Source organism: Babylonia areolata, chromosome 12, assembly GCF_041734735.1.
Source record: "Babylonia areolata isolate BAREFJ2019XMU chromosome 12, ASM4173473v1, whole genome shotgun sequence".
In the NCBI taxonomy this organism is placed as follows: domain Eukaryota; kingdom Metazoa; phylum Mollusca; class Gastropoda; order Neogastropoda; family Buccinidae; genus Babylonia; species Babylonia areolata.
In genome coordinates, this window is record NC_134887.1 from 24,060,165 (window position 1) to 24,085,185 (window position 25,021).

The 25,021-nt window shown below is 38.6% G+C and overlaps 1 protein-coding gene across 1 annotated transcript in view; it reads left to right on the top strand.

Moving 5' to 3' along the window:
- LOC143287870 (uncharacterized) overlaps window positions 1-25,021 on the top strand; it is a 159,143-nt gene that overhangs the window by 88,975 nt on the left and 45,147 nt on the right. Inside the window, exon 2 of the mRNA XM_076596107.1 lies at window positions 10,377-10,541. Coding sequence (XP_076452222.1) covers window positions 10,377-10,541 — 165 coding nt within the window. The remainder of the gene's footprint in view (window positions 1-10,376; window positions 10,542-25,021) is intronic.

The following is a 25,021-nucleotide window of genomic DNA, read 5'->3' on the forward strand; positions in this document are numbered from 1 at the left end:
CTTCAACAAAATTTACGTATTCGGTAACGGTTTCAGCTAGTTCACACACATTGTCCGTGGCCTCAACAGCACATTCCAGTCCGTGCATTCAAAACAGACTCTTAAAGTGTCAATGGAGTCAGCTGACCAGTCACGTACTGACACTGTCACAGGCGGCTGAACTAACTTTAACTAAAGGTATGTATCTTGGCAACAGATAGGTTAGGCTGTGGTTAGATCGTCCAAGGGATGGCAGCTGTACAGAAGAATAAGAATCCGGTACATCAGAATAAAACAAATCAATTGTCCTGTTCTCACGGGTTGGGACAGTCACTTGCTGGTAAAAATTTGGAAGTGTCATTTTAAGAGAGCAGTGATTAAAATCTCCGGTTAAAATTTTCAAAGTCAGGAACCTTTGCCTCAAGATCGTGCACGTGGCTGGCGATGGCGTTCTCTGCTTCACTCGCACTGGCTTTGGGGTGAATATACATTCAGATGCACGTGAGAAAATTCCCGTGGCAAGTGGTATGGCCTAATTCCGAGGGTCATGAACTGTACCACAGGTGAGCATTGCTTGTGTATGACAGTGATATTGTTTGGATGACACCATTGTTTGTTGATAAAAACACACACCCCACCTCCCTTCTTCTTCCCCGCATCTTAAGTCCTATCCCCCCTGAATAAACTAAAACCATCTAAAGACACTTGTTCATCAGAAATAAAACTGTTTAGCCACGTTTCCGTAAAACACATTAAACTACACGTTTTAAAATCGGAGGAGGATAAAATGTTGGCCGAAAGTTCGTCTATTTTGTTTCACAGTGATTGCACATTGCCCTCGATCACAGTAGGTAGATAGGGTTTATACTTTCTGACCTTGTTTCTGGCTCTGATACCTCCCTTCCGACCTCGTCTGCGGGGCTTTAGCTCCTTTGGAAGATCGAGACAAGGTCGGATCTTGGACAGCGCAGACAATCGAATTCGAAGTAGGTCCGCCATGTTGTAGTGGGTGGGCATGGCAAACTGGTCATGGTTGACACTGGTTGTTTGGCAAAAACCGCCCCACACAGACAGGAGCAGCAACAGCAAGCACATCACAGCACACTTGGCACAGTCACACATCATTTTTGTACAAATATAAAAAGGTTAACACAGGTAAAACTCCAAAAGACGCTAAAAAGAACGAGCCTGCAAAAACACTGTGTCGCCACTGAGCGCAGCATTGAGCTGTTTGGACGTGGAACACTGACTGATGGAGGCGAGGAAATGTTGACGCTTTGCAGCTGTCTGCATGTCATTCAGTTTTTTACGCTCCTTGACATAAATTTGTCTGGAAACAGTCAGTTTGTTGGAGCGCCAGACGTGCTCGGCCTGTCGTTCTCGACGTTTGGCGGCCCTCACTTCATCAGTCATCCAGGGAGCAGAGGGACGGTCAGTAACAAGGCGAGTGGAGAGAGGGACATGCCTGTCCAGTATCTGACGGAGGCCAGTGTTGTATGTTGTCAGAGGAGATGAGCTCGAGTCAATTCCATTCATGATGGATTTGATGTCAGCCTGGAATACCTCAAGGTTAATCATCTTTGTGTTCCGTGATGTAACAAAACGTTTTGGTCGCTTCAGTCTTTTAAAAGCGATGTCACAAAGAATTGCCATGTGATCAGCAAGAGCCAAGTCCATGACTTTAAACTAGGGGGGTGTGAATGTTCTCTCGAACCACAAGCCAGTCGAGAGTGTGGCCATGTTTGTGGGTTGGTTCACATATTAGCTGTTTTAACCCTTGGTCATGAAGTAGAGTACGCTACCATAGTATATCTGAACTGCTGGTCTGTTCATGATGAAGGTTAAAATCGCCAGTTAAAACTAAGTCTCCTTCTTCTAGGTTGTATTTATCCATGAGAATAGAAAACTCAGTAATAAAAGTCTGGGTGTTACATTTATTGTGTCGACTTGGTGGGGATCTATTGCACTCAACCCTTAATGCTACACCCTCAAATGATGTATAATCGAGGGGTTTGAATGTACAGATATCCTGTATATGACTTCTCATAATGGTTCGAATACCGCTTCCCTTCCTAACTTGTCTAGGCAATTATTTCAGTTTGTACCCTTGTGGCGTAAGCTGCGCAATGTATGATTCGTCTCCTTGCTCATACAACCAGGTCTCAGTCAGTATGGCGATGTCAAAAGCATGGTCAACAATCACATCGTGAATAAAAGCGGCCTTCTGTCTGCATGACTGAACGTTCACACACATCAGTTTTAGATACAAACTTGAAAACCCGCCTATTCAAACAGGCTATTGGGTGTGACAAAGCATTGTTAATTGTGTGCATTCTTCCTCCTCCTATCCACCCCACTTTACCCTGTACTGAAATCATCACGTAGCATGTGTTTGTCTGTGGGTGGGTGTTTTATGTGCGCGAGTGTGTGTGTGTGCGCGTGTGTACAGTATTTTTGGTGTGTGTGTGTGTGTGTGTGTGTGTAAGAGATCACACAAAAGGAAACACACACTTACAGACACACACACAGACGCACGCACGCATGAACACACACACACACACGCACACACACACACACACACACACTCACTCACTCACTCACTGACATACACATACATTCACACGTTTTTTCAAACCAGTACTGTGCCATCACCTTCACCGTCTATTTTTGATGTATGTCTTCGCTAACGCCACTGTCATTAAAATGATCTACGTTGTCGTCCCCCCATTTCTCGTTTCTATTTCTCTCTTTCGTTTTTCTCTTAGATTTGCATTGAGAACAGACAAGAAACCAACTCCGATAACAAAGGACATATCTGATATAAAAATTAAAAAAAATAAAAAAAAATAATAAGGGTGCGCCTCTGTCACAACCCATAAGGGGTTGCCCATGAACCCCCCGCACCTTCCCAGACTAACTAACACCCCGACAACACAAAACACAGAGACATAGATAAATCAGCTCAATTCTTTACTGTTGTACACTGGTCCAGACACACAAATTGAAACACTTAACTACAGCAACACTCTTTAGTTACATCATAGCAGCTTGATCAAGACACAGTAAGCCCTAATAACAGCAGCACAGATCTACGCAAAAAACAACAACAAAATGTCAGTTCACTTGAACCAAAATCACGTTCATCTGTTGAAGGACAGCATCACTGAACTGGCTTCACTCGTACGCCCGCAGAAACGGAGGGGGTGGAAGCGGGAGGAGGGACTGTGGGTGAGGACGTTGGAAATATGAGGTGGGGGGAAGGAGTGGAAGTGAGGAGTTTGGAACAGACAGGGACGAAGTGGAATGACGAAAAGCGAATCCTGGAGTCCCGTTGGGGTGGCAGTCAGGGAGAACCAACAGGAAGAATCACAGGGAACAAATCTGTAACAACTCCCATATCTCTGTAGATTACACTCTAACATTATGAAAGAATAACCCCCCCCTCCCCCCTTCCTGGAATGATACGGAATGCACTAAGGAAATAATTGGTTATCTTATCATATACAGTCAATTTCACACAATGCTACGAACGCCAAAAGTACATGAAATGTTTATGATTTCTCCAGTAATGAAGGAGTTAAACTCGCATGCAATCCGAAAGAGACATTTACCCTAAATGACAAAAATGGCGGTATCAATCCTTGTGGTTTCCAACTACTGAAACAAAACTCAATGAGCCAACATTGCAATCTACCAATCACATTTCAAACACCACACAACCGTTTTGGAAATCTTAGGCTGCAGTTGGACACAGTTCACAAAGGAAATAAATCGGAAACAACTCGAGCTGAATACATAGCAAAACAACCCTAACACAATCAATTATCCCAAAATATTTAGAAATAAAATATTGGATTTAAAAGATTTCCGTTAAAACAATCCCCAAAATACAACCAAATGTCACAAGTTACGACACTAACACCACGAGGACAAACTAACTATACAACTCCCCCCTCACCTGTCACCAGGCAGGAATCAGGCTCACCACTGGCCCAGGAGAGAACACGAAACACAGATCCACACAGAGGCAGAAGGGGGTCACACAAGAATCGAATCCCACGACTGTCCGAGAGGGCACCCAACAGCTCACTTGCTGGAACGGCGACCCTTCTCCTTTCAAAGTTCGGCACCAAAGGCAAAGCAAAACCTTTCTTTCAAAACGATGTTAACTCCGAACTCATCTCAAGAGTTCAGAGCGAGAATGACTAAGGACATGTCAGACACACACCACGACAGATTCACGTGCTTCAGTTCGGAACAGAACTGAGCACACAATAGAACGATAGAGCAAAAGGGGGAGAGAGGAGGGAGAAAGGGAGAAGGGAAAGGGAGAGGGGAAAGGGAGAGGAGGGGAAGGGAGACGAACACACGCACAAATGAATGCTACGAGCCGTGACAGCCTCCCACGATTTCTCTCAAATCGAGAGAAATCGTTGGATTGCGAGAAATCTTAGGCTTTCAGGGCACTTCACACGCTTCCTCACACATTGTGAGAAAGCGCTCGGGCGCCCCCACGCTTTCTCGCAATTGAGAGGAAACGTGGGAGGGGTACGACCACACTTTCTCGCAATCCCACAATTTTCTCATAGTGAGAGAAATCGTTGGATTGCGAGAAATCGTGGGTTTACACACACCAAGACGCACAACATTCATCTGGGACTGTTCACTTTTCTAAATGGTCGCGAGTGCATTCTTTGCAACTTAAAAGTCGAACGTGACAAAAGCATACTCTTGAACCAGTTGTGTCATAGTGACATTTGCAGAACGTATTGCACAGTTACACTGTCTGTGACAGCATACTGTCTGTCAACTGCTCCTGCACGCTGGCCAGATTCTTTCCAGTGGGTGACACATAACTGCCCATTCTGTAATGCGTTGCTCACAGAAGACGTGTATCTAGTCAGAAATGACATGACGTGGGACATGGCATCACCGCAGTCACTTTAATGGGGGAACGAGAGTAAACGATGTTGATTATTGCGAACACCTAATGGCTGGAGTTCTGCTGGAGGCTGACACTGAAGACTAGGTGTGTCGATGAAGGCTGTGTGTCACTGAGCACTGGTGTCTGGGCCTGGTTTTCAGGGTTTCTTGTTACTTCTTGAATGGCATTTGTTGAATGCGTTGTGCCAGAACCTGATCATGCCCCGTTTAAATCAACATTGTCTCCGCTGGAGTGAAGAATTATGTTACCGGCAGAGAAGGTTTCTGGCAGCAAGCTGCTGAATTGAAATTCTTTGTAGCAAACTGCAATTTCAAGTTCAAGGGCACAACTGCAAAAGTCATGAAGTAAGTGCTCAGAAATATATACGAAGAAACTTCCGTAAAACGGCACGTGTTCCCTAAGACATCTCCTGCGAGCGCGCGCATGTGTGTGCGTGTATGCATGCGTGTTTGTGTGCGTTCGAACGTGTGTTGGTGAGAGAGAGAGAGAGAGAGTGCACGCCACTCCTCCGCCCCCCATGTGCAATACAGAAACGGCTCTCAGTTTAAAAAAAAAAAAGCATCAAATCAGTTCATGGTAAATACATATTCCGTACAATTATACATGATACCTCTATAAAAAAAAAATTCAAACTGAACTTGACAAGCATTCAGTTATACATACATACATTCATACATGATTTCTCTCTGTGTGTTTAGATGACACATAACATACACACACACAACCACACTGACAAAACACACTCTGCCTGTCACCCCTCCCACTCCCTCCCCACACAGATAAGCACTCCCCAAAATGTGTCAGTGTGCTTGTATATATGTTTGTGTTGTGAATGGGTGTCATTTCAACATGCATTAGGGGTTTTTTTTATTAGAAAATTATTTAGCTCTCTCTCTCTTTCTCTGTCCCCCTCTCTCTTCTCTCTTTCTAACTCCCTCCATTTCTTTCCCTGTTTCTCCTGTCACACAAGTCTTGTCCTCTGGCAAATTTATGTTTAAAAAAAAGAAAAAAAAGGAAAAAAAAGTCCACTGATAGGTACACAAATATATAAGCATGCACTCAAGGCTTGACAAGCATGTTGGGTTATGCTGCTGTCAGGCATCTGCCCAGCAGATTTGTCCGAACACAGTGACGTCTCCTTGAGAAACTGGAACTGAAACTCCTGTCACATGTATGCTGCATGTGAGTACAAGCCAAAATACTTATTACTCCAAACATACCATTCATATTATGTACTGTATTACATTACAGAGAGAGGATGAGGGGATACACACACACACACACACACACACATCTCTCTCTATATATATGTGGTGTGTGTGTGTGTGTAGCTATCTATATCTACCTATCTACAAACACATACACACACACACACATATATATATATATAAATATATAGCGCCCTTTCTCAGTAAGAGCTCAGGGCGCTTTACATGAAAGAAAAATATGACAAGTAACATAAAAGATTCATCACTCTTTCTCAAAAAACCCTCCCCCCCACTCACACTCTCCCTTTCCCATTCATCATACATCCAAAGTGAGCTAAAATGGGTGGTGTTGGAGAAAAGGAAGCTGAGAGTACTTATAGATAGGTTTTAAAAAGATGAGTCTTTAGTGATGAGCGAAAAGCAGAAATAGAATCAGATGCACGGATATGATGAGGAAGGTTGTTCCAGATGTGAGGAGCAGCAAAGAAGAAAGAACGTTCACCATAGGTTCTTGTACTGACATGAGGAAGTTTCAAAAGGTAACAATCAGAGGAAGAGCGGAGATTTCTTGTGGGAGTGTAAACACTGATAAGGTCAGAAAGATAAGTAGGTCCTGCAGAGTGGAAAGCAGAATAGCATAGACACGCAACTTTGTATTTAATTCTCGCTTCAATGGGGAGCCAATGTAAAGTGCCGAGGTGAGGAGAAATGTTATCAGTACGTGGGACTCTGATAGTCAGACAGGCAGCATTGTTTTGAAGTTTTTGAATTCGCTCGAGAATATTATGTGGACAGCTTATGAGAAGAGAATTACAGTAGTCAATTCGTGACAGCACAAAAGCAGAAATAAGAGTTTCAAGAGAAATCTACTGACGGACAGAGCTGATGCAACGAAGTTCACAATTGACTATGCGTATCAGATTTACTTCCTGAGCATGCATGCTGAGGTTTGAGTCAAGAATGATTCCAAGTTTCCTTGCTGATTTAGAAAACTGAACTGTGGCATCATCAACCACAATAGAGGCAGGAAAAGAAGTAGATGTGGGCATTCTTGCAGAGGAAATAATCATAGCTTCAGTTTTGTCATCAGTCAACTTTAGTTTGTTGAATGTCATCCAGGATTTAACATCGAGAATACAATCCTGCATTGACAGAATCAGACTATGTACTTGGTTTGGTTTTGCAGACTTTTGTAGCTGAGTATCATCAGCAAAAGAGTGGTGAAGAACAGAATGGCCAGAAATGACATCAGAAAGAGGAGCAGTGTACAGAACGAACAGAACAGGGCCCAGGACAGAGCCTTGTGGCAAACCACAGGAGATCAGGGCTGGATCAGACTTAAAGTTATTAACAGAGACAATCTGGAAGCGGTTGGATATAGGTATGAAGAAAACCAACTCAGAACTGTTGAGTGAATCTCAAAAACATGTTCAAGTCTGGAAAGGAATATGCTGTGGTCTATTGTGTCAAACGCAGCCGACAGATCGAGCAAAGTTAACACAGATAGTTTACCTTCATCAACAGACAGTAACAGGTCATTAACTACTTTCAACAAAGCAGTTTCAGTGCTATGGGCAGATCTATATGCTGACTGAAAAGAAGAGAACATGTTGTTTAATGCTGAATGGTCTGAAAGTTGGGAGAGAACAATTTTTTATACTATAATTATGTTCAGAAACTATAGCTGAGATGTATTTTATTGTGTATGATTTCATACACACATACATAAATACATACATACATGCATTTCATTGTGTATGAATTCATACACACATACATACATACATACATAATCTCTCTCTGTGTGTTAGCTCTCTCTCTCCATGTCTCTCTTTCTCTGTCTCCCTCTCTCTTCTGTCTTTCTCACCCCCCCCCCCTCTCTTTCCCTCTCTCTCATGTCACACAAGTGAGTGTTGTCCTCTGGCAAACTCCTGTCACATATCTGCTGCATGTGAGTACAAAACAAAATACTTATTACTTCAAACATACTATTCATGTTGTATACTGTATTACATTACAGAGAGACAGAGAGAGGGTGAGGGCACACACACACACATATCTATGTCTATGTATGTATGTATGTGTGTGTGTGTGTGTGTGTGTGTGTGTATAAGATAAATATAGAGATATATATTATAATAATAATAATAATAATGGATACTTATATAGCACACTATCCAGAAATCTGCTCTAGGTGCTTTACAAAAACGCTTTTGTTAACATAATACATCATATCTATGTTACATACACACACTAAAATGTGACTACACACACACACACACACACACACGCTGCATACATACATTTTAACATACATGTGTATCTAACAGCTACCCTAACACATAGGCAGGCACAAACTTACATAAACACACGCACACGCACACACAATACACATTCATATACATGCATGTAGTTATGTACACATACATATGTATACACACATAGTCAAGCACAGCTAACGCAAAGGAAGTGGACCTGCCACAATTGAACTTATTGCTGAGGGAAAAGGTGAGTTTTGAGACGAGATTTAAAAGATGCGAGGGAATCAGAATGACGGAGGTTATCAGGGAGCTTGTTCCACGTCTTTGGCGATTGAAAAGTAGACTTGGCATGTCTTTTTATGACATACAAATATATATATATATATATATATCTACATTTTTACCTGTCTGGTTATTTACTAGTGTTTTTTACATGGAGCAGAGCCCAAAATACCAAGAGAGTTTGACCTAATTGTGTGTATATATATATTAATATTATAATTTTGTCCATGCATGCATGATATGAAATTTGCAAACACCACATTAGAAACTATAGATCAGATAGTAAAGGGTGGTAACTCTCTCCATTACACAAGGCACACAACTTCAAGTCAGTGATGCTTACGCTACCGATTCAGTTAGCACACAGGTAATTAAAATGTACATTGGAACAAACCCAGACACTTCCTCAAAAAGGAAGCGCCGGGTCTGTCCTTATACCAGTTATTTGACATGTGCACACAGCAGCAAAGACAGAAGAAATGTGCAAACACAAATTAGCTTTTATTCAAGACTGGCATAGCCTCTTTAATCCTCACAGAACACATGGACAATACAGAACAAATACATGGTTGCCTGGGTAATTTATCCACTGGAAATTATCAAATAATGAGGCCAGGAAACGATATGATTAACAAATAGTAAAGGGTGGTAACTCTCTCCATTACACAATGCACACAACTTCAAGTCAGTGATGCTTACGCTACCGATTCAGCTAGCACACAGATCAGATACATTTCATTGTGTTTGAATTCTCTCTCTCTCTCTCTCTCTCTCTCTCTCTCTCTATACATATATATATATATATATATATATATATATTGTGTGTGTGTGTGTGTGTGTGTGTTTGTGTGTGTGCCGGTCATAAACTTTAAAGTTGGCCTTTTCTTGACTGATACAAGTGGCATAGGAAATAAACTTGACAGGATGGCAGGTATGAATAAGACCCTTATTGAAGTCATGATTACATGGTAAGATGAAATGGTCATGGTCACTACTTGGCAAAATAGAAAAATGGAAGATAGAGAGCGTGATATGAATTCAATTTTAATCAACCTTGGTCTTGTGACTGGCTATGGGTGCAGCATAATCCCTTAAGAAATTCAAAATCAGCTAGAGGTTAAGGGTCAAGGTATACCTAGCATACGATATTGATAGGAAATATTTCTGCATGCAAGAGAGAGAAGGTCTTTTATAGATATTCTTCAGCAAACTTAGTACAATGATCGGTCATGGTGACACCTATGAAAAGAAGCAAAGTTAAAGACCAAGGTCACAACATAGCCTATTGGGAAAAAGGATAATAGAACTTTGTTTCTCGCATCCAGTTTTCATTGGTATACCATGTCGTTGTTTCTTTTGGCCAGAACATCAATGCAATGCAAATTTAGATGTCTAAGGTCAAGGTCACATCAATGAGTCTTTTTGCCAGATTATCCCTTTTGCATGTTTTTTTCTCTCTCCATAATTCCTCTGTTTGATAAATTGCATATCACAAGTGAGTCTTGAAGGCCTTGCCTCTTGTTTGTTTTGTTTCGTGGGTCAAATGGCCTGCAGATCCTGAATTAAAAGATGTGTTTTGTATTTTTGTTTTTGTATTTGTACACACACACACAGACACACACACACATACACACACACACGCACACTCCATATGTACTGTGATGTGTCACATTAAAGGCAGGGTGTATGCTGTCCTGGCAGGGTGCAGCAGCCCAGGGGGCAGCCAACACAGCTATGTGGCCTCACGGAACAGCTCCTGGGTGGTGTACGGCTGTCTGGAGGGCTATCGCTACCTGACCGGGGACCTCATGCGACAGTGTGTCAACTCCACCTGGACTGGAGAAATCCCCACCTGCACTGTCGACAGTGAGTTAATCACGATCACCTGGGGTTGTATTCAGGGGGCGGTTGTAAACGGAAACGTTCGGACTAAACGTATTGTCTGAGACAATCCATCGAAAGCTGGTATTGATAATAATAATAATAATAATAAGTATTTATATAGCGCTGAATCTTGTGCAGAGACAAATCAAAGCGCTTTCACACCAGTCATTTACACGCATGCATAACTCTAAAACTGAAGAAGAAACTGAAGACAAGGAAGAGGCAGGGGAGGGAGGTTATTTTGTGAAGAGGTGGGTTTTAAGGCCAAACTTGAAAGAGCTGAGTGCGGAGACCTGACGAAGCGAAAGAGGAAGTTCATTCCATATGCAAGGTCCAGAAACAGAGAAAGAATGGCGTCCAACAGTGGAGTGTTTGAATCTGGGTATGGGTAGACAGGGTGGATCCGAAGCCGATTGTAGAGAGCGAGATGAAGTGTAGATGTGAAGGCAGCCACAGAGATAGGAAGGGGCAGTTTTGTGAATACATTTATAACAAAGAGTGCAGATCTAGTACTTTATTCAGTGTGAGGCAGGGAGCTAATGGAGATATTGTAAAAGAGGAGTGATGTGCTCAGATCTTTTCTTTCTGAGGACAAGTTGGGCAGCAGAGTTTTGCATTCATGGCGGAAGACTTTGACGAAATGCGAGTCTAAACGCAGACTAAAACGGCTGAAATTTAGTCCAGCGATTTCCCTTGACTACACTCCATACGCCCAGACTTTGTCCAAGAAAAAGGGTGCGTTTATTTCAGTTTTGTTAAGTGCTACAGTCAACTATAATGCACCTTCTTGAAGTGTATGATGATGATGATGATGATGATGATTATTATTATAATGATAAAAATAACTATATTTTTTTTATTGTGGCTTTCCTTAGAATACAACAAAAAGAAACTTGATTCATAATAATTAACGCGCGCGCGCACACACACACACACACACACACACACACACACACACACACACACACACTGGTTCATCAAAACATAACACTGACTTTGTTGGAGTTTATCAACCACGTGCATGCCGCACGATCACACGCGTTAGTGATGCCCTCCGAACACAACAAACCAATGAACTCGAACAAGTCGAACAAACCAAGCATAAATTTCACTCCGTGCAGCAGCTGACAAACATGTGCACAGGGGAACTTATTCGGGAAAATCCATTTCTTAAATAAGAACGAAGGCGTTTAGGCCAGGACAGATACAAAAATGGTCAAAATGTCTGCAACAAAACCGTTCTTTTCACGATAAAATAGAATAAATCATACTGATCACGTTGGTATAAACTTGACCGCTGTAGGTGGGCGGGAACATAATTAGATTTGAGTTTTTAATAATTATTTGTCACACTTCTGGGCCATGAGAGAGCGCGTTACAAAGATCCGCAAGGCAAGAACAAGCCAGAGTTACGCAAGCGCGGTATAAGGGGCTCGCCAGAGGGAAGCGTTTAGCGCGGTACAGTACTTGTGGCTGACAGCTGCCGCGCTGATGCTGTCCTATACCTCCGTTAGAAGGTCACTGCGGCAGATGACAGATACCGTACAGAAAATAAGAGAACTCTTTGGGGTCAAAAGGAAACAAAAATTTTTAATTTCATCTATTATATACTAAATTGGTAGGAAACGCAAATTTGCTTTTATGAATGTTTTACAGTTTCTTACCAGTCCTGACATTTCATAAAGAATGAAATCGGTATTATACCGACTGCAAAGGTGAATTTACGAAGGCAGCACGGCATCATTTAGTTCGTAAGAACAATCATGTTGACATTTTACGCAATGGACAAATTGGAAATACTTCATGCTCTGCTTATTAACGTGTAGTATATAATATCTCAATACCTGTTAACCAGGTTTGTTTCAATGAACATTGTCGGAGCACTGTCCAGACAATTAATTCAGAAAGCATGGAAGGCAGATGATGGCAAAATCGACCAACATCATGTCTTGATGTAAAAAGAACGGTATGAAATACATATTTTTCTTTGGAAATGAAGCGGTATTTGCAAATGTGACTCACGAACCCTGGCGCAGTAGACACGTCAGTTTAGCGTGGGAAAGAAAATGTATCTGGCTGGAGTATGAAGGTGGCAAAATGAAGTGCATCAGATAGTCATGAAGAGCAAAGACTGCCTGGAAAATGAAAATGGGTCAGTCTCCAGAACTTTGTTGGAAATGGGGGTCTCTCAGTCTGATTCAGAAAAAAAAACATGTGTTTACAATGATTATTCAAATGTTTCACATGTTATTAGGATTGCATTTCATTAGAGAAATGTCTGCAACAATTTTGTGAGAATATGGTTTGTTCTTGTGTCTTAAATGTGTTGAAAATTATTAAAAACATCCAAAATTTCGGCGCCATTTTGTGACATGGCTATGTGTCTGAACATGAAGTGGTCAGAAACAAATAAGTAAAAACCTGATTAAAATCCAGTACATACAGACCTGATCTATATTCATTCGTTGCGATAATAAAACATTGATTATCAGTAAAAATGCAGCACATACACTCATTTTCTGAAAAAAAAGTCCATTCAACTATTTAAATGCAATCGACGTCGTATATTAATTTTCATTTCTGCTTTTCTGTGTTACTTCTGTGCATGTAAACGACCCAATAAAAATATACTTGTAAACAAAATTAGAACTGTTTCCACATAAATCATGCGTATTCATCGTGGGAAAGTGTAAATCGGTTTGACAAACACCCTTCAATCGTGTGTGTTTGAACACATATTCAGAGAATGTGTTGTTTCTGACAGCGTGTGAGATGTACATATATTACACGGAAATCTCCGATATGTTCATTCGCACCCCGTGGTTGCTATATTAAAAAAAACAAAAACAACAACAACAACAACAACAAACAAACAAACAAAAACAAAACAAAACTGCGTATGTTAATTTCGTCGTTGTTATAGTTTGTTTGTACATTTATCCCTGATCTGATTAAGTTTAGACACAATCACTGTTTCTGACACATGGCGAGATGCGGTAATATACGGATACTGGCGTAAGATTTCGAACCAAGTCAACGCATGTAGTTCAGTAAGACAGTTTTTTGTTAAAGACTTGTTGCATCAAAAGTTCCAAACAACAAAGTTCAAAGTAGAAAATCACCCCCTTAAATTACCTTGATTTTGGCTTTTGCTGTCTGGTGAAGTTTTATCACGAAATGATGCAGTTTATCAGTTCACAAGACAGACGAAGTGTGGGACGAAAAAATTTGTTGTATCCGAAAAATGTCAGTCCCTACACGCTTATTGTTTTGCAAAATTTGATTAGAACAGCCACATTTTACATCACACAAGTTCTCAAAAAACCAAAGTATACATTGACTGTGCATGAATTTCTTAAAATTAATTAAGTTTGAAGCATTTCACGTTTAGTTGTGCTTGAGATGAAGTCAGGTGTCACATTCGGACACGGAACACATGTTCTTTGGTTCTGCTTTTACACAGATAATAAAATTCCTTATTTTTATTTGTTGTTTGTTGTTGTTATTGTTGTTGTTGTTTGGTTTTGTTTTTTCTCAAAGTTTTTTATTACATTTTGTTTTTCTGCAATCCTACATATTTGTTCACTGTGAGGATAACGCTAATCAGTTTTCTGTTGATTGACCGAATAGAAAGATACAAAGAAATCGGTGTTTTGATCACAGTTCTTCAGATAAAGAGGAAAACTCTTGTCAAGTGATATAAATAATCCAATTCCCATTTCATAATAAGATAAACGGTAGTACTTTCAACAGTTAAACACTGGGGAAAATTGATGTGAAAATGGAGTGCCTGCAGTGTTCCTGAAAAATAAAATCATCCAGGGTGGGGAAGTTAGTTTAGGTATTTTGGGTTCCATGTTACATATGTCATAAGGTTTTAGGTAATCATTGATAAAATACACACTTTTGCACAGGCTTTGTTTGAATGCACTGCATTGGCTCAGGATCGCATGATAGATTCATTACTATCATTATTATAAATCCAGTAATTCAAACATCTGCGTCGGGAAAGTTAGTTTAGGTAACGTGGATTCAATGTTACACGTGTTACAACAAAGTTTTACATCATCATTAATAAAATTTATGATCCATTGTTATCATTATGATTATTATTTATATCCCACGCTAAATCGACGTCTACTGCGCCAGGGTTCGTGAGTCACATTTGCAAATACCACTTCATTTCCAAAGAAAAATATGTATTTCATACCGTTCTTTTCACATCAAGACATGATGTTCAATTTTGCCATCATCTGCCCTCTATACTTTCCCAATTTATTGTCTGGACAGAGCGCCGATAATGTTCATTGAAACCGAACCGGGTTAACACATATTTAGATATTTATATTCTACACGTTAATAAGCGGAGCATGGAGTATATCCGGTCCAAGTTGTGCATTGCGTAAAATATCAACAAAATTGTACTTACGAACTAAATGATCCCGTTCTGCCTTCGTAAATTTACCTTTGCAGTCGGTATAATACCGATTTCATTCTTTATGATATGTCATGAATGGTAGGAAACTGGAAAACATTCATAAAAGCGGATTTGCGTCTTCTACCACTTAAGTATAAAATACATGAAATTGAAAATGTTTCTTTCCTTTTGACCCCAAAGAGCTCTGTTCCTAGCTTACTGTTCAGAATCAGTTGTCTGCCACAGTGACCTGCTCACAGATTAGCATCAGCGCGGCAGCAGTCAGTCACACGCTTTCCTCTGGCGACCCCTTATACCGCGCTTGTGTAACCTTCGCCTGTGCTTGCCTTGCGAATCTTTGTAAGGCGCTCTCATACAGGCAGAAGTAATAAAAATATTCGATTCTGGACATTAAAAATCAAAATCTACTTATGTTCCCGCCCCCCTATAGTAGTCAACTTTATATCAGTGTGATCAGTATGATTTATTCTATTTTATCGTAAAAATAACGGTTTTGTTGCAGACATTTTGACCTAACGCAAATTTTAATCTAAATTTCCTGGCCTAGTTGTCAAGAACTATTTGTGAGAAGTCCAGTCGTTCGTTGTCAGACCTTCACGCCCGACCAATGAATACCGACTTTGCTGCGGCGAGTCTTCATGTTCGAAGTCCTGACGTACACATGTCATTCCCCTTGAATACGGCCCCTGGACACTCCCTCGTCTTTCTCGCGCGCTGGACAGATGTGTTTTGGTAAGCTCCGCAAGGAAGACCATTTTTACCTGCAAAAACTGTATTGATCATCGTGATCTTTTGCGCAGGTAAAGTACATGAAGGTATGTTGACTGCATCGACGTGGACATAATTTCAATTAGTAATGGACAAATGCCATAATTTCATCATCAATTATTTACATTGATTTGTGAAGGAAAAACAATATCGAAAAAAAATAAACTTCTCACGGGAGTCGGCAGGAATATTTGAAACTGTTTGCACGTGAAACACTTTCTGTGAAAAAGATTTCAAAACAGGGAAGGTATTCAGGTGGGGTTATAGTTCTAGTAAAAAAAAGACATATCCAGTTTCATTTCTCATAAAGCAGCTGAACAAGATGGTGTGGTTGTGTTAGAATTGTCAAAAGAAATGATTGGGAGTAATATTGATATGTTTATTTCAGCATATGTACAGCCACATGATTCTGCCTTTTAGAAACAAACAAAAGATGGTTATGGTACAGAGGTGATAAATGAATGTAGCATGTCCTTGAATAAAAACCATGGTGACTCTCTCATTTCTCACTTCTCACTGGAGATTTTAATGCGAAAGCAGCGAATAGAAATTATGAAGACAATGATGATAATTTTGAGCAAATGAGTGTGGTCATTTCTACCGATACATACACATTTGTTTGGAGATCAGTTGATTTAACTGTGTAAAACCACAGATTCTTTCATTGTAAATGGTCTGTTAAACTGGAACTGTGACTCCGGGTGTACATATGTATCTCAGAATGGTTCAAATGTTATTGACTATTTTTTCTATGTCATGTAGCTTATACTCACATTTTATAGATATAGAATTTACGATAAAAGAAAAATTAGTAGATTGGATCACCTACCTGTACAAATGACATTGCATACAAAGTTACGGACCGATGAAACGCAACAGAACGATTTTAAGTGTCAACAAAATCTAACTGATAAATTAGTTTGGGATAAAGAAAAAGAATCTGCATTTTCAGACAAACTTTTTAATGAAGGTCTGGCAGCACTGAAGGAAGCAGCAGAACAAATTGATAAAGATGTTAACACAGCATTAACGTTGTTTACTCAGTTTTTTAATAGGGCTGGTGAGTGTATGAAAAAAAAAAGTGTTTCCAGAGAAGTGGGCCCCGAGCTCTGAATGGTTTGATGAAGAGTGCAGGCAGGCTAAGAAAGAATGTCGAAGATTATTGCGTGATTATCAGAGACATAAAAGGGTAGAACATGGTTCGTGTCGGAACAAAAGATCATTATATAATTGAGGTAGCGGTTATAAAGTTTGTGAACAATGCACTTGTCAAGAGAGACGATAGCAGTTTGTAGAAAGTAGGAAAATATATAGGAAACTACTAAAAAGAAAAAAAAAAAGCAAGAATTCCGGTTGCAAACAGTGGAAAAGCTCAGTCGAAATATTAATGAATGCATCAGCTTTATTTTTGGATGATCTGAAAAAAACAAACAAACTAGGATTAAAAAGTAAATCAATAACTAGCTAGAACACAACAATGCAGAAATGGTTTGAGCATTTCCAAACGCTCCTTAGTGATAATCTACAGATAGTGAAACAAAGCCAGATAGTAGCGTCGACGAAGACGAAGATCATGTTTTCAACCAAGTAATTAGATACCAAGAATTTGAAAAGGCAATAAAGAAAATCAAATGTGGTAAAGCAAGTGGTACGGATGGTATTGTCGGGGAGATGCTGAAAGCAGATGGACAAACTGTTGTTAACTTTCTGAAAATGTTATTTGGTAAAATACTTGACATTGGTGTTTATCCGAGCAAGTGGTCTAAAGCTATTGTGGTTCTAGTTCTTAAAAAAGTAACGCTGATGATCCCGATAATTATAGAGGTGTTTCACTTATCAATACTAGTAACCTGTAAATGTTTTACATCAATTTTGAATAAGAGATTATGCTTATGGTTGGAGGAGAACAATGTTACTGTTGAAAGTCAAGATGGATTCCGACGAAATTATTCTACAGTGGATAATATCTTTAACTTGTATTCAATGGTTCAAAAATCTTTAAGTTGTAAAGGCTGTAAGCTTGATGTAGCTTTTATCAATTTCAAAACTGCATTTGATTTGGTTCGCCATAACAAACTGTTACAAGTTCTACACAAGGAAGGGATAAAGGGAAAATTATTTTTTTGCCTGAAGTCCATGTATGAGTCTCTTGTTTCATGCTTTCGTTCTAATGCAGAATATTCAGAATTTTTCGACTGCCTTGTAGGTGTAAGGCAGGGGTGTGGACTAAGTCCCACTCTCTTTTCACGTTTTATCAATCAGCTAGCCAACCATATCAATAGCACTGGAATTCATGGTGTGCAGTTACTACCTAAGTACATTGAAATATTCTTTTCTCCATTTTTTTTCTGATGATGAGACACTTATTTCAACTTCACCAGGTGGCCTACAAGCCCAACTCATTTGTCTTAAAATGTGTTGTAACAGGTTAAGACTAAATGTTGATAAGGTTAAAACTTAAATAATGGTATTTAGGAAGGGCCGATATCTCGGATTAAAAGAAAAATGGTTTTATGACGGAGAACAATTAAAAGTTGTGAACAGCTACTGCTATTTTTTATTTACATTTATAGTTATGATTAGTGGAAATATTGGAAGTAGTCATTTGATGACAAAAGCGAAAAAAGCACTTTATCGTCTATGTCATGCGTTTGGGAACTGCAAGGAAAAGAGTCGAGAAGTATTTTTCAAAATCTCTGATTAAAAAATTCTACCAATTTTAATGTACTCAAGGGAAATATGGGGGTTTACAATGTTTAAAAAATATCGGAAAAGTACATCTACTTACCTGCAAAAGATACCGAGGTGTACCTCTCAAATCACCCAACAAATATGTTTATTTAGAGTTAAGATGATATCCCCTTTACATTAATTCATATTCAAAAACTGTAAGATATTGGTTTCAAACACATGTCTCTTTCAGTAGCAAAATATATCTTCCATTTGGTTAAGATCCGGAAAAAAACCCATGAAAGATTGATTAGTGCATTTGCTTCGATTACAGGTGGCAGTGAATGTGTTACAACTTATAAACCACCCTGGGGACTATTTGTTGTGTTGCATGTAACTAGATGCCATGATAAGATTATTATGAATATTGGAGTGTATAATGAAGATATTGTTATCACTACTTCGTCCTCAACCCCACCAAACCCCAATGAAATTGTAATGATGCATATATCCAATTAAAAAAAAAAAATATATATATATATATATCGGATTCGCATTTTCTCTCTCTCTCTCTCTCTCTCTCTCTCTCTCTCTCTCTCTCTATATATATATATATATATATATATATATATATATTTGTATTTGTATTTCTTTTTATCACAACAGATTCCTCTGAGTGAAATTCGGGCTATTCTCCCCAGGGAGAGCGCGTCGCTACACTACAGCGCCACCCAATATTTTTTTTGTATTTTTTCCTGTGTGCAGTTTTATTTGTTTTTCCTATCGATGTGGATTTTACTACAGAATTTTGCCAGGAACAACCTTTTTGTTGCCGTGGGTTCTTTTACGTGCGCTAAGTGCATGCTGCACACGGGACCTCGGTTTATCGTCTCATCTGAATGATTAGCGTCCAGACCACCACTCAAGGCATAGTGGAGGGGGAGAAAATATTGGCGGCTGAGCCGCGATTCGAACCAGCGCGCTCAGATTCTCTCGCTTCCTAGGCGGACGCGTTACCTCTAGGCCATCACTACACACACACACACACACACACACACACACACACATATATATATATATATATATATATATGTATGTATGTATGTATGTATTATTCTAACATATGCAGGCGAGATGGGGATTACGGAAAGACAGTAACGAAATTTAAAAAAGTTCGGACATAAGCTATAAAAAAGATTTCTGAATGTACCGCTCCACACATCAAATAAACTAATCTATGGGGAAACTGGGAGATATCATTGCGGGTCAGAACATCTATAAAATGCATTAAGTATTGGTTGAATTGAAGTTCCCAGTGAAGTTCCCAATGTCAGCAATGTGCAGACAAGCATATGAAATGCTCTTGCTACAGCATTGAATCTGCTCATTTTAACTGGGTATCAAAATATACAGAAAACGTTAACTGAGAATGGCTTCGGAATGGTAATTTAGCTCAGCTAAGGTGTGGGATACGAGTATGGTTTTTATGACCGAATTCAAAGACAGACTTATTTTTTGTTATAAGCAAATGTGGCGTTCAGATATTGAATACAGTGATGGCTATAACTATTTCTATTCATTTAAATGTGTGTTTCAGGCAGAAAACATTTAATGTTTACTACAAACAAATGGAACAGCGACAGTTCAATCAGATTCAGATTGAGGGTAAGCGGGTTGAAAAACTGTAAGCAATGGTTTCATAATGAAGAATACTTAAGTGACAGTATGTGCCCATCATGCAGAAAAGATAACGAAAATGAAAACACTTTCCTTATATTGTGTTGCTTATGCAGTTAAACGCAAGCTTTGTAATGCAGTAACTTCTTCCACGTACCACTACGTGCGATAAATAGATGTGATTGTAGTGGGCGTGATAACGCCATTTAAATCATGCTTTTTGACTCACTTGTGTAAACAATATGAGTCTATGTTTTAACCCGGTGTTCGGTTGTGTGTGTGTGTGTGTGTGTGTGTGTGTGTGTGTGTGTGTGTGGTAAACTTTAACATTGACATTTTATCTGCAAATACTTTGTCAGTTGACACCAAATTAGGCATAACATAGGAAAAATTCAGTTCTTTCCAGTCACTTGTTTAAAACAATATTGCACCTCTGGGATGGGCACAAAAAATAACAAGAGAGGCAAGGCCTTCAAGACTCACTTGTGATACACTTTAAAAAAAAATCTAATCGTTAAAATGTGTTCTGTATTTGTTATTATAAAGCTTCATGTTAAAAAAGAAAAGAAAAAAAAGTCCTAACCAAATTCGAATTAAGTCCCCTAGCATTAATTACAGAGTACTTTCCCTTTTTTACTGTCTGCACCAAAACGTTTGCAAAATAAATGAAACTTCCATGCTTAGCAAAAGAAGTTCCTGTTTGAACAAAAAATGATAATAATGACTGCTCTTGTTGTTGGGTCAGAATATCAGATCAAAGTGCCAAGTTTAGAGAATACAAAAAATATAAATATAACAGTAAATGCAGTTTCCATATAATTAGGCTTCTTTTTTTTTTATGCCCATCCCAGAGGTGCAATATTGTTTTAAACAAGATGACTGGAAAGAACTGAATTTTTCCTATTTTTATGCCTAATATTTGGTGTCAACTGACAAAGTATTTGCAGAGAAAATGTCAATGTTAAAGTTTACCACGGACACACAGACACACACACACACACACACAGACAACCGAACACCAGGTTAAAACATAGACTCACTTTGTTTACACAAGTGAGTCAAAAATAGAAGCCAAATTATATGCAAACTGCATTTACTGTTATTTTATTTTATTTTTTTATTATTCTCTAAACTTGGCACTTTGATCTGATATTCTGACACAACAACAAGAACAGTCATTATTATCATTTTTTTTTGTTCAAACAGGAACTTCTTTTGCGAAGCATGGAAGTTATATTTATTTTGCAAACGTTTTGGTGCAGATAGTTAAAAAAGGGAAATTAATCTGTAATTAATGCTAGGGGAATTAATTTGCTTTAAACTGATCTTTCTCATCTTAAACATTATATTTTGAAATTATGCTCAATACATAAAAAGCTTGCTTGTTTTACTCTCAGTGTACAAGGCTTTCACTATGTTCATTCGCCCAAGTGGTCTTTTTCGGAAAATGCTAAAATCAGTACAATCAGTGGACTTTATAGATCTATTGGCTGAGTCCTGAAGGTCATGGGCAAAAATCAATTGTGTACACATATTTTATACACATTCAAAGCGCGTGCTCATATTCTTCGCGAACGCGAACGACGCCATTATGTTTCAAGTTGTTGACCTGCCCGTTCAATCCTATATTCAATGGACAATACACGATAACATGTGATGGAAAGTTGGAGAAGGAGACCGTTAAATATTTATTCAGAGAAAGATTGATGAACGCCTCATCACTTACTGGATTATGCCCCAAACTGCCATAAAAATATCCACAGAATCAGTCGGAATTCACAGTTAAAAATTGCAAACCATGCGAGTTAATACCCTTGAACTGATGAAACGAAAAAATTTCCAGTCTTGACTTTTCTCAAAATGAAGTCCTTTTCACTTCATACGACGTTTAGAAGTACTTGTACTTGGCGCTACATGTTATTAGTTTAACAAAATACTCAATTTTCATATCAACTTTAAAACTATAAAACTAGAATGAACATAAAAGAGAAATTGAATCGATCGACCGTGTCGTACTACATTCCCGGCGGGTGTAACTAAACTTGTACATCTATCTAGATCTAGAGAAAACGGCTAAATGTGGCAGTGTGATTGCTGCGATAGCCACGTCTCCTTTACCGCGGACTTAAAAAGAATTTTTAATTGCCCTTAAAGATTTTTTTAATACAAAAGATACACCAGAATAATATGATTTAAACAGCGTTCTCACTGCGAATACCGCAATCAATTTATCGCCCTTTAAAAAAGTATGTTTAAATATTAAATTTTAGAACGTCAGTTAAGGAGCCACGATAGTGTAATGGGTAAGACAGTTTCTTCTCATCCGAACACGCGGGGATCGAATCTGGTTAGGACTTTTTTTCTTTCTTTTTTTTAACCTGAAGCTTTATACAAATACAGAACACATTTTAACGATTAGATTTTTTTTTTTTAAAGTGTATCACAAGTGAGTCTTGAAGGCCTTGCCTCTCTTGTTGTGTGTGTGTGTGTGTGTGTGTGTGTGTGTGTGTGTGTGTTTATTTTATTTTATTTTTTTAAATTTCGGCAGTAGAGGAGATGTTGCCATTTTTTCAAGCACACTGCAGCATATGGTAGATCTGTAGATCTGCACGAAGCAGTCTAGGCCTACATCGAGCTGAAAGAAACGATCGATTCAATTTATGTCCATTCCAGTTAATTCAGTGACCACTTTAGATTATGTATATGCAGTAAACACGTAGATAGTGCAGTTAGTATCACTGAATGTGTTCTGTCCAGAATTTATAGTTTTTTTCCTTTTTGTTGTGAACAAGAAAAACGAGGTCATGTCGTCTTCGAACACAACCTACCTTTTTGTAGGCCTAACTCAGTAGAAAGTGGTTTTTAGAATTTTCGGATTTCGGAACGAATCTCATCGATTCGGAAATACGGCTTAATTCGGGAGACTTACAACCTGTTATTGGTCTGACTGTGAAGATTTTTTTCATTCTTTGTCCAAGTAAAATTTGGTATTGGCAGACAAAGTATTTCCAGAGAAAATGGCAATGTTAAAGTTTACCACGGACATACACACACACACACACAACAGAACAGAGGGTTAAAAACATAGACTCACTTTGTTCACACAAGTGAGTCAAAAACGCGCTCACGCATATCCTAACTTACATAATGCATTCTCACATACGCCCGCGCGCGCCCACAATTGTTCACAGACAACCCACAAATGTGTACGGGTCAAATAATAATAAAAACAAGAAAGGCAAGGCCTTCAAGACTCACTTGTGATACACTTTAAAAAAAAATCCAAGCTATTTATGTATTGAGTATAATGCATTTACTGTTATATTTATATTTTTTGTATTCTCTAAACTTGGCACTTTGATCTGATATTCGACCCAACAAAGGATCTGTCATTATTATCATTTTTTGTTCAAACAGGAACTTCTTTTGCTAAGCATGGAAGTTTTATTTATTGCAAACGCTTTGGTGTAGATAGCAGAACAAGGGAAATTACTCAGTTTTTGCTTTAAACTGATCTTTCTCATCTTAAACATTACATTTTGAAATTATACTCAATACATAAAAAGCTTGGATTTAAAACATAGACTCACTTTGTTTACACAAGTGAGTCAACTATAATGACTTTCAAATAATGAAATACAGTGAGCAGTATATACTTTAAAACATTGACTTATCCTTTTATTGACTCAATTGTGTAAACAAAGTGAGTCTATGTTTTAACCCGGTGTTCGGTTGTCTGTGTGTGTGTGTGTGTGTGTGTGTGTGTGTGTCTGTGTGTCCGTGGTAAACTTTAACATTGACATTTTCTCTGCAACTACTTTGTCAGTTGACACCAAATTTGGCATAAAAATAGGAAAAATCCAGTTCTTTCCAGTCATCTTGTTTAAAACAATATTGCGCTTCTGGGATGGGCACAAAAAAATAAAGAATGAAGCCTAATTATATGCAAACTGCATTTACTGTTATATTTATATTTTTTGTATTCTCTAAACTTGGCACTTTGATCTGATATTCGACCCAACAGCTAGAGCAGTCATTATTATCATTTTTTGTTCAAACAGGAACTTCTTTTGCTAAGCATGGAATTTTTATTTATTTTGCAAACGTTTTCGTGCAGACAGTAAAAAGGGGAAATTACTCTGTAATGCTAGTGGAGTTAATTTGCTTTAAACTGATCTTTCTCATCTTAAACATTACATTTTGAAACAAGAGAGGCAAGGCCTTCAAGACTCACTTGTGATGCACTTTTTTTTTAAAAATCCAAGCTTTTTATATATTGAGTATAATTTCAAAATGTAATGTTTAAGATGAGAAAGATCAGTTTAAAGCAAACTAAGTTCCCCAGCAGAGTAATTTCCCTTGTTCTGCTATCTACACCAAAGCGTTTGCAATAAATAAAACTTCCATGCTTAGCAAAAGAAGTTCCTGTTTGAACAAGAAATGATAATAATGACAGATCCTTTGTTGGGTCGAATATCAGATCAAAGTGCCAAGTTTAGAGAATACAAAAAATATAAATATAACAGTAAATGCATTATACTCAATACATAAAAACATGGATTTTTTAAAAAGTGTATCACGAGTGAGTCTTAAAGGCCTTGGCTTTCTTGTAAAAATATCTTTGGAGCAATCCATTACCGTTATACATTTTTTGTTGTGGTATTCAAAAAGCACGATTCGATCTTCACGTAATTATTGTTGCTTTAGAGCTTAATTGACACACTCTTATACGTTTTAATGCTCGATGATTGTGAAGAAATGTCTGAGGCTTCCATATGTATGTGTATCTGTTAATGCAGTGTGGTGCGTACAAAAGACATTGGCATATTCATCGTTCCTTATACAAGATGATAAAATTAATCATTTGCCAAGGTTTACATGGAATGTTACATGATTGGCCTATAAACAT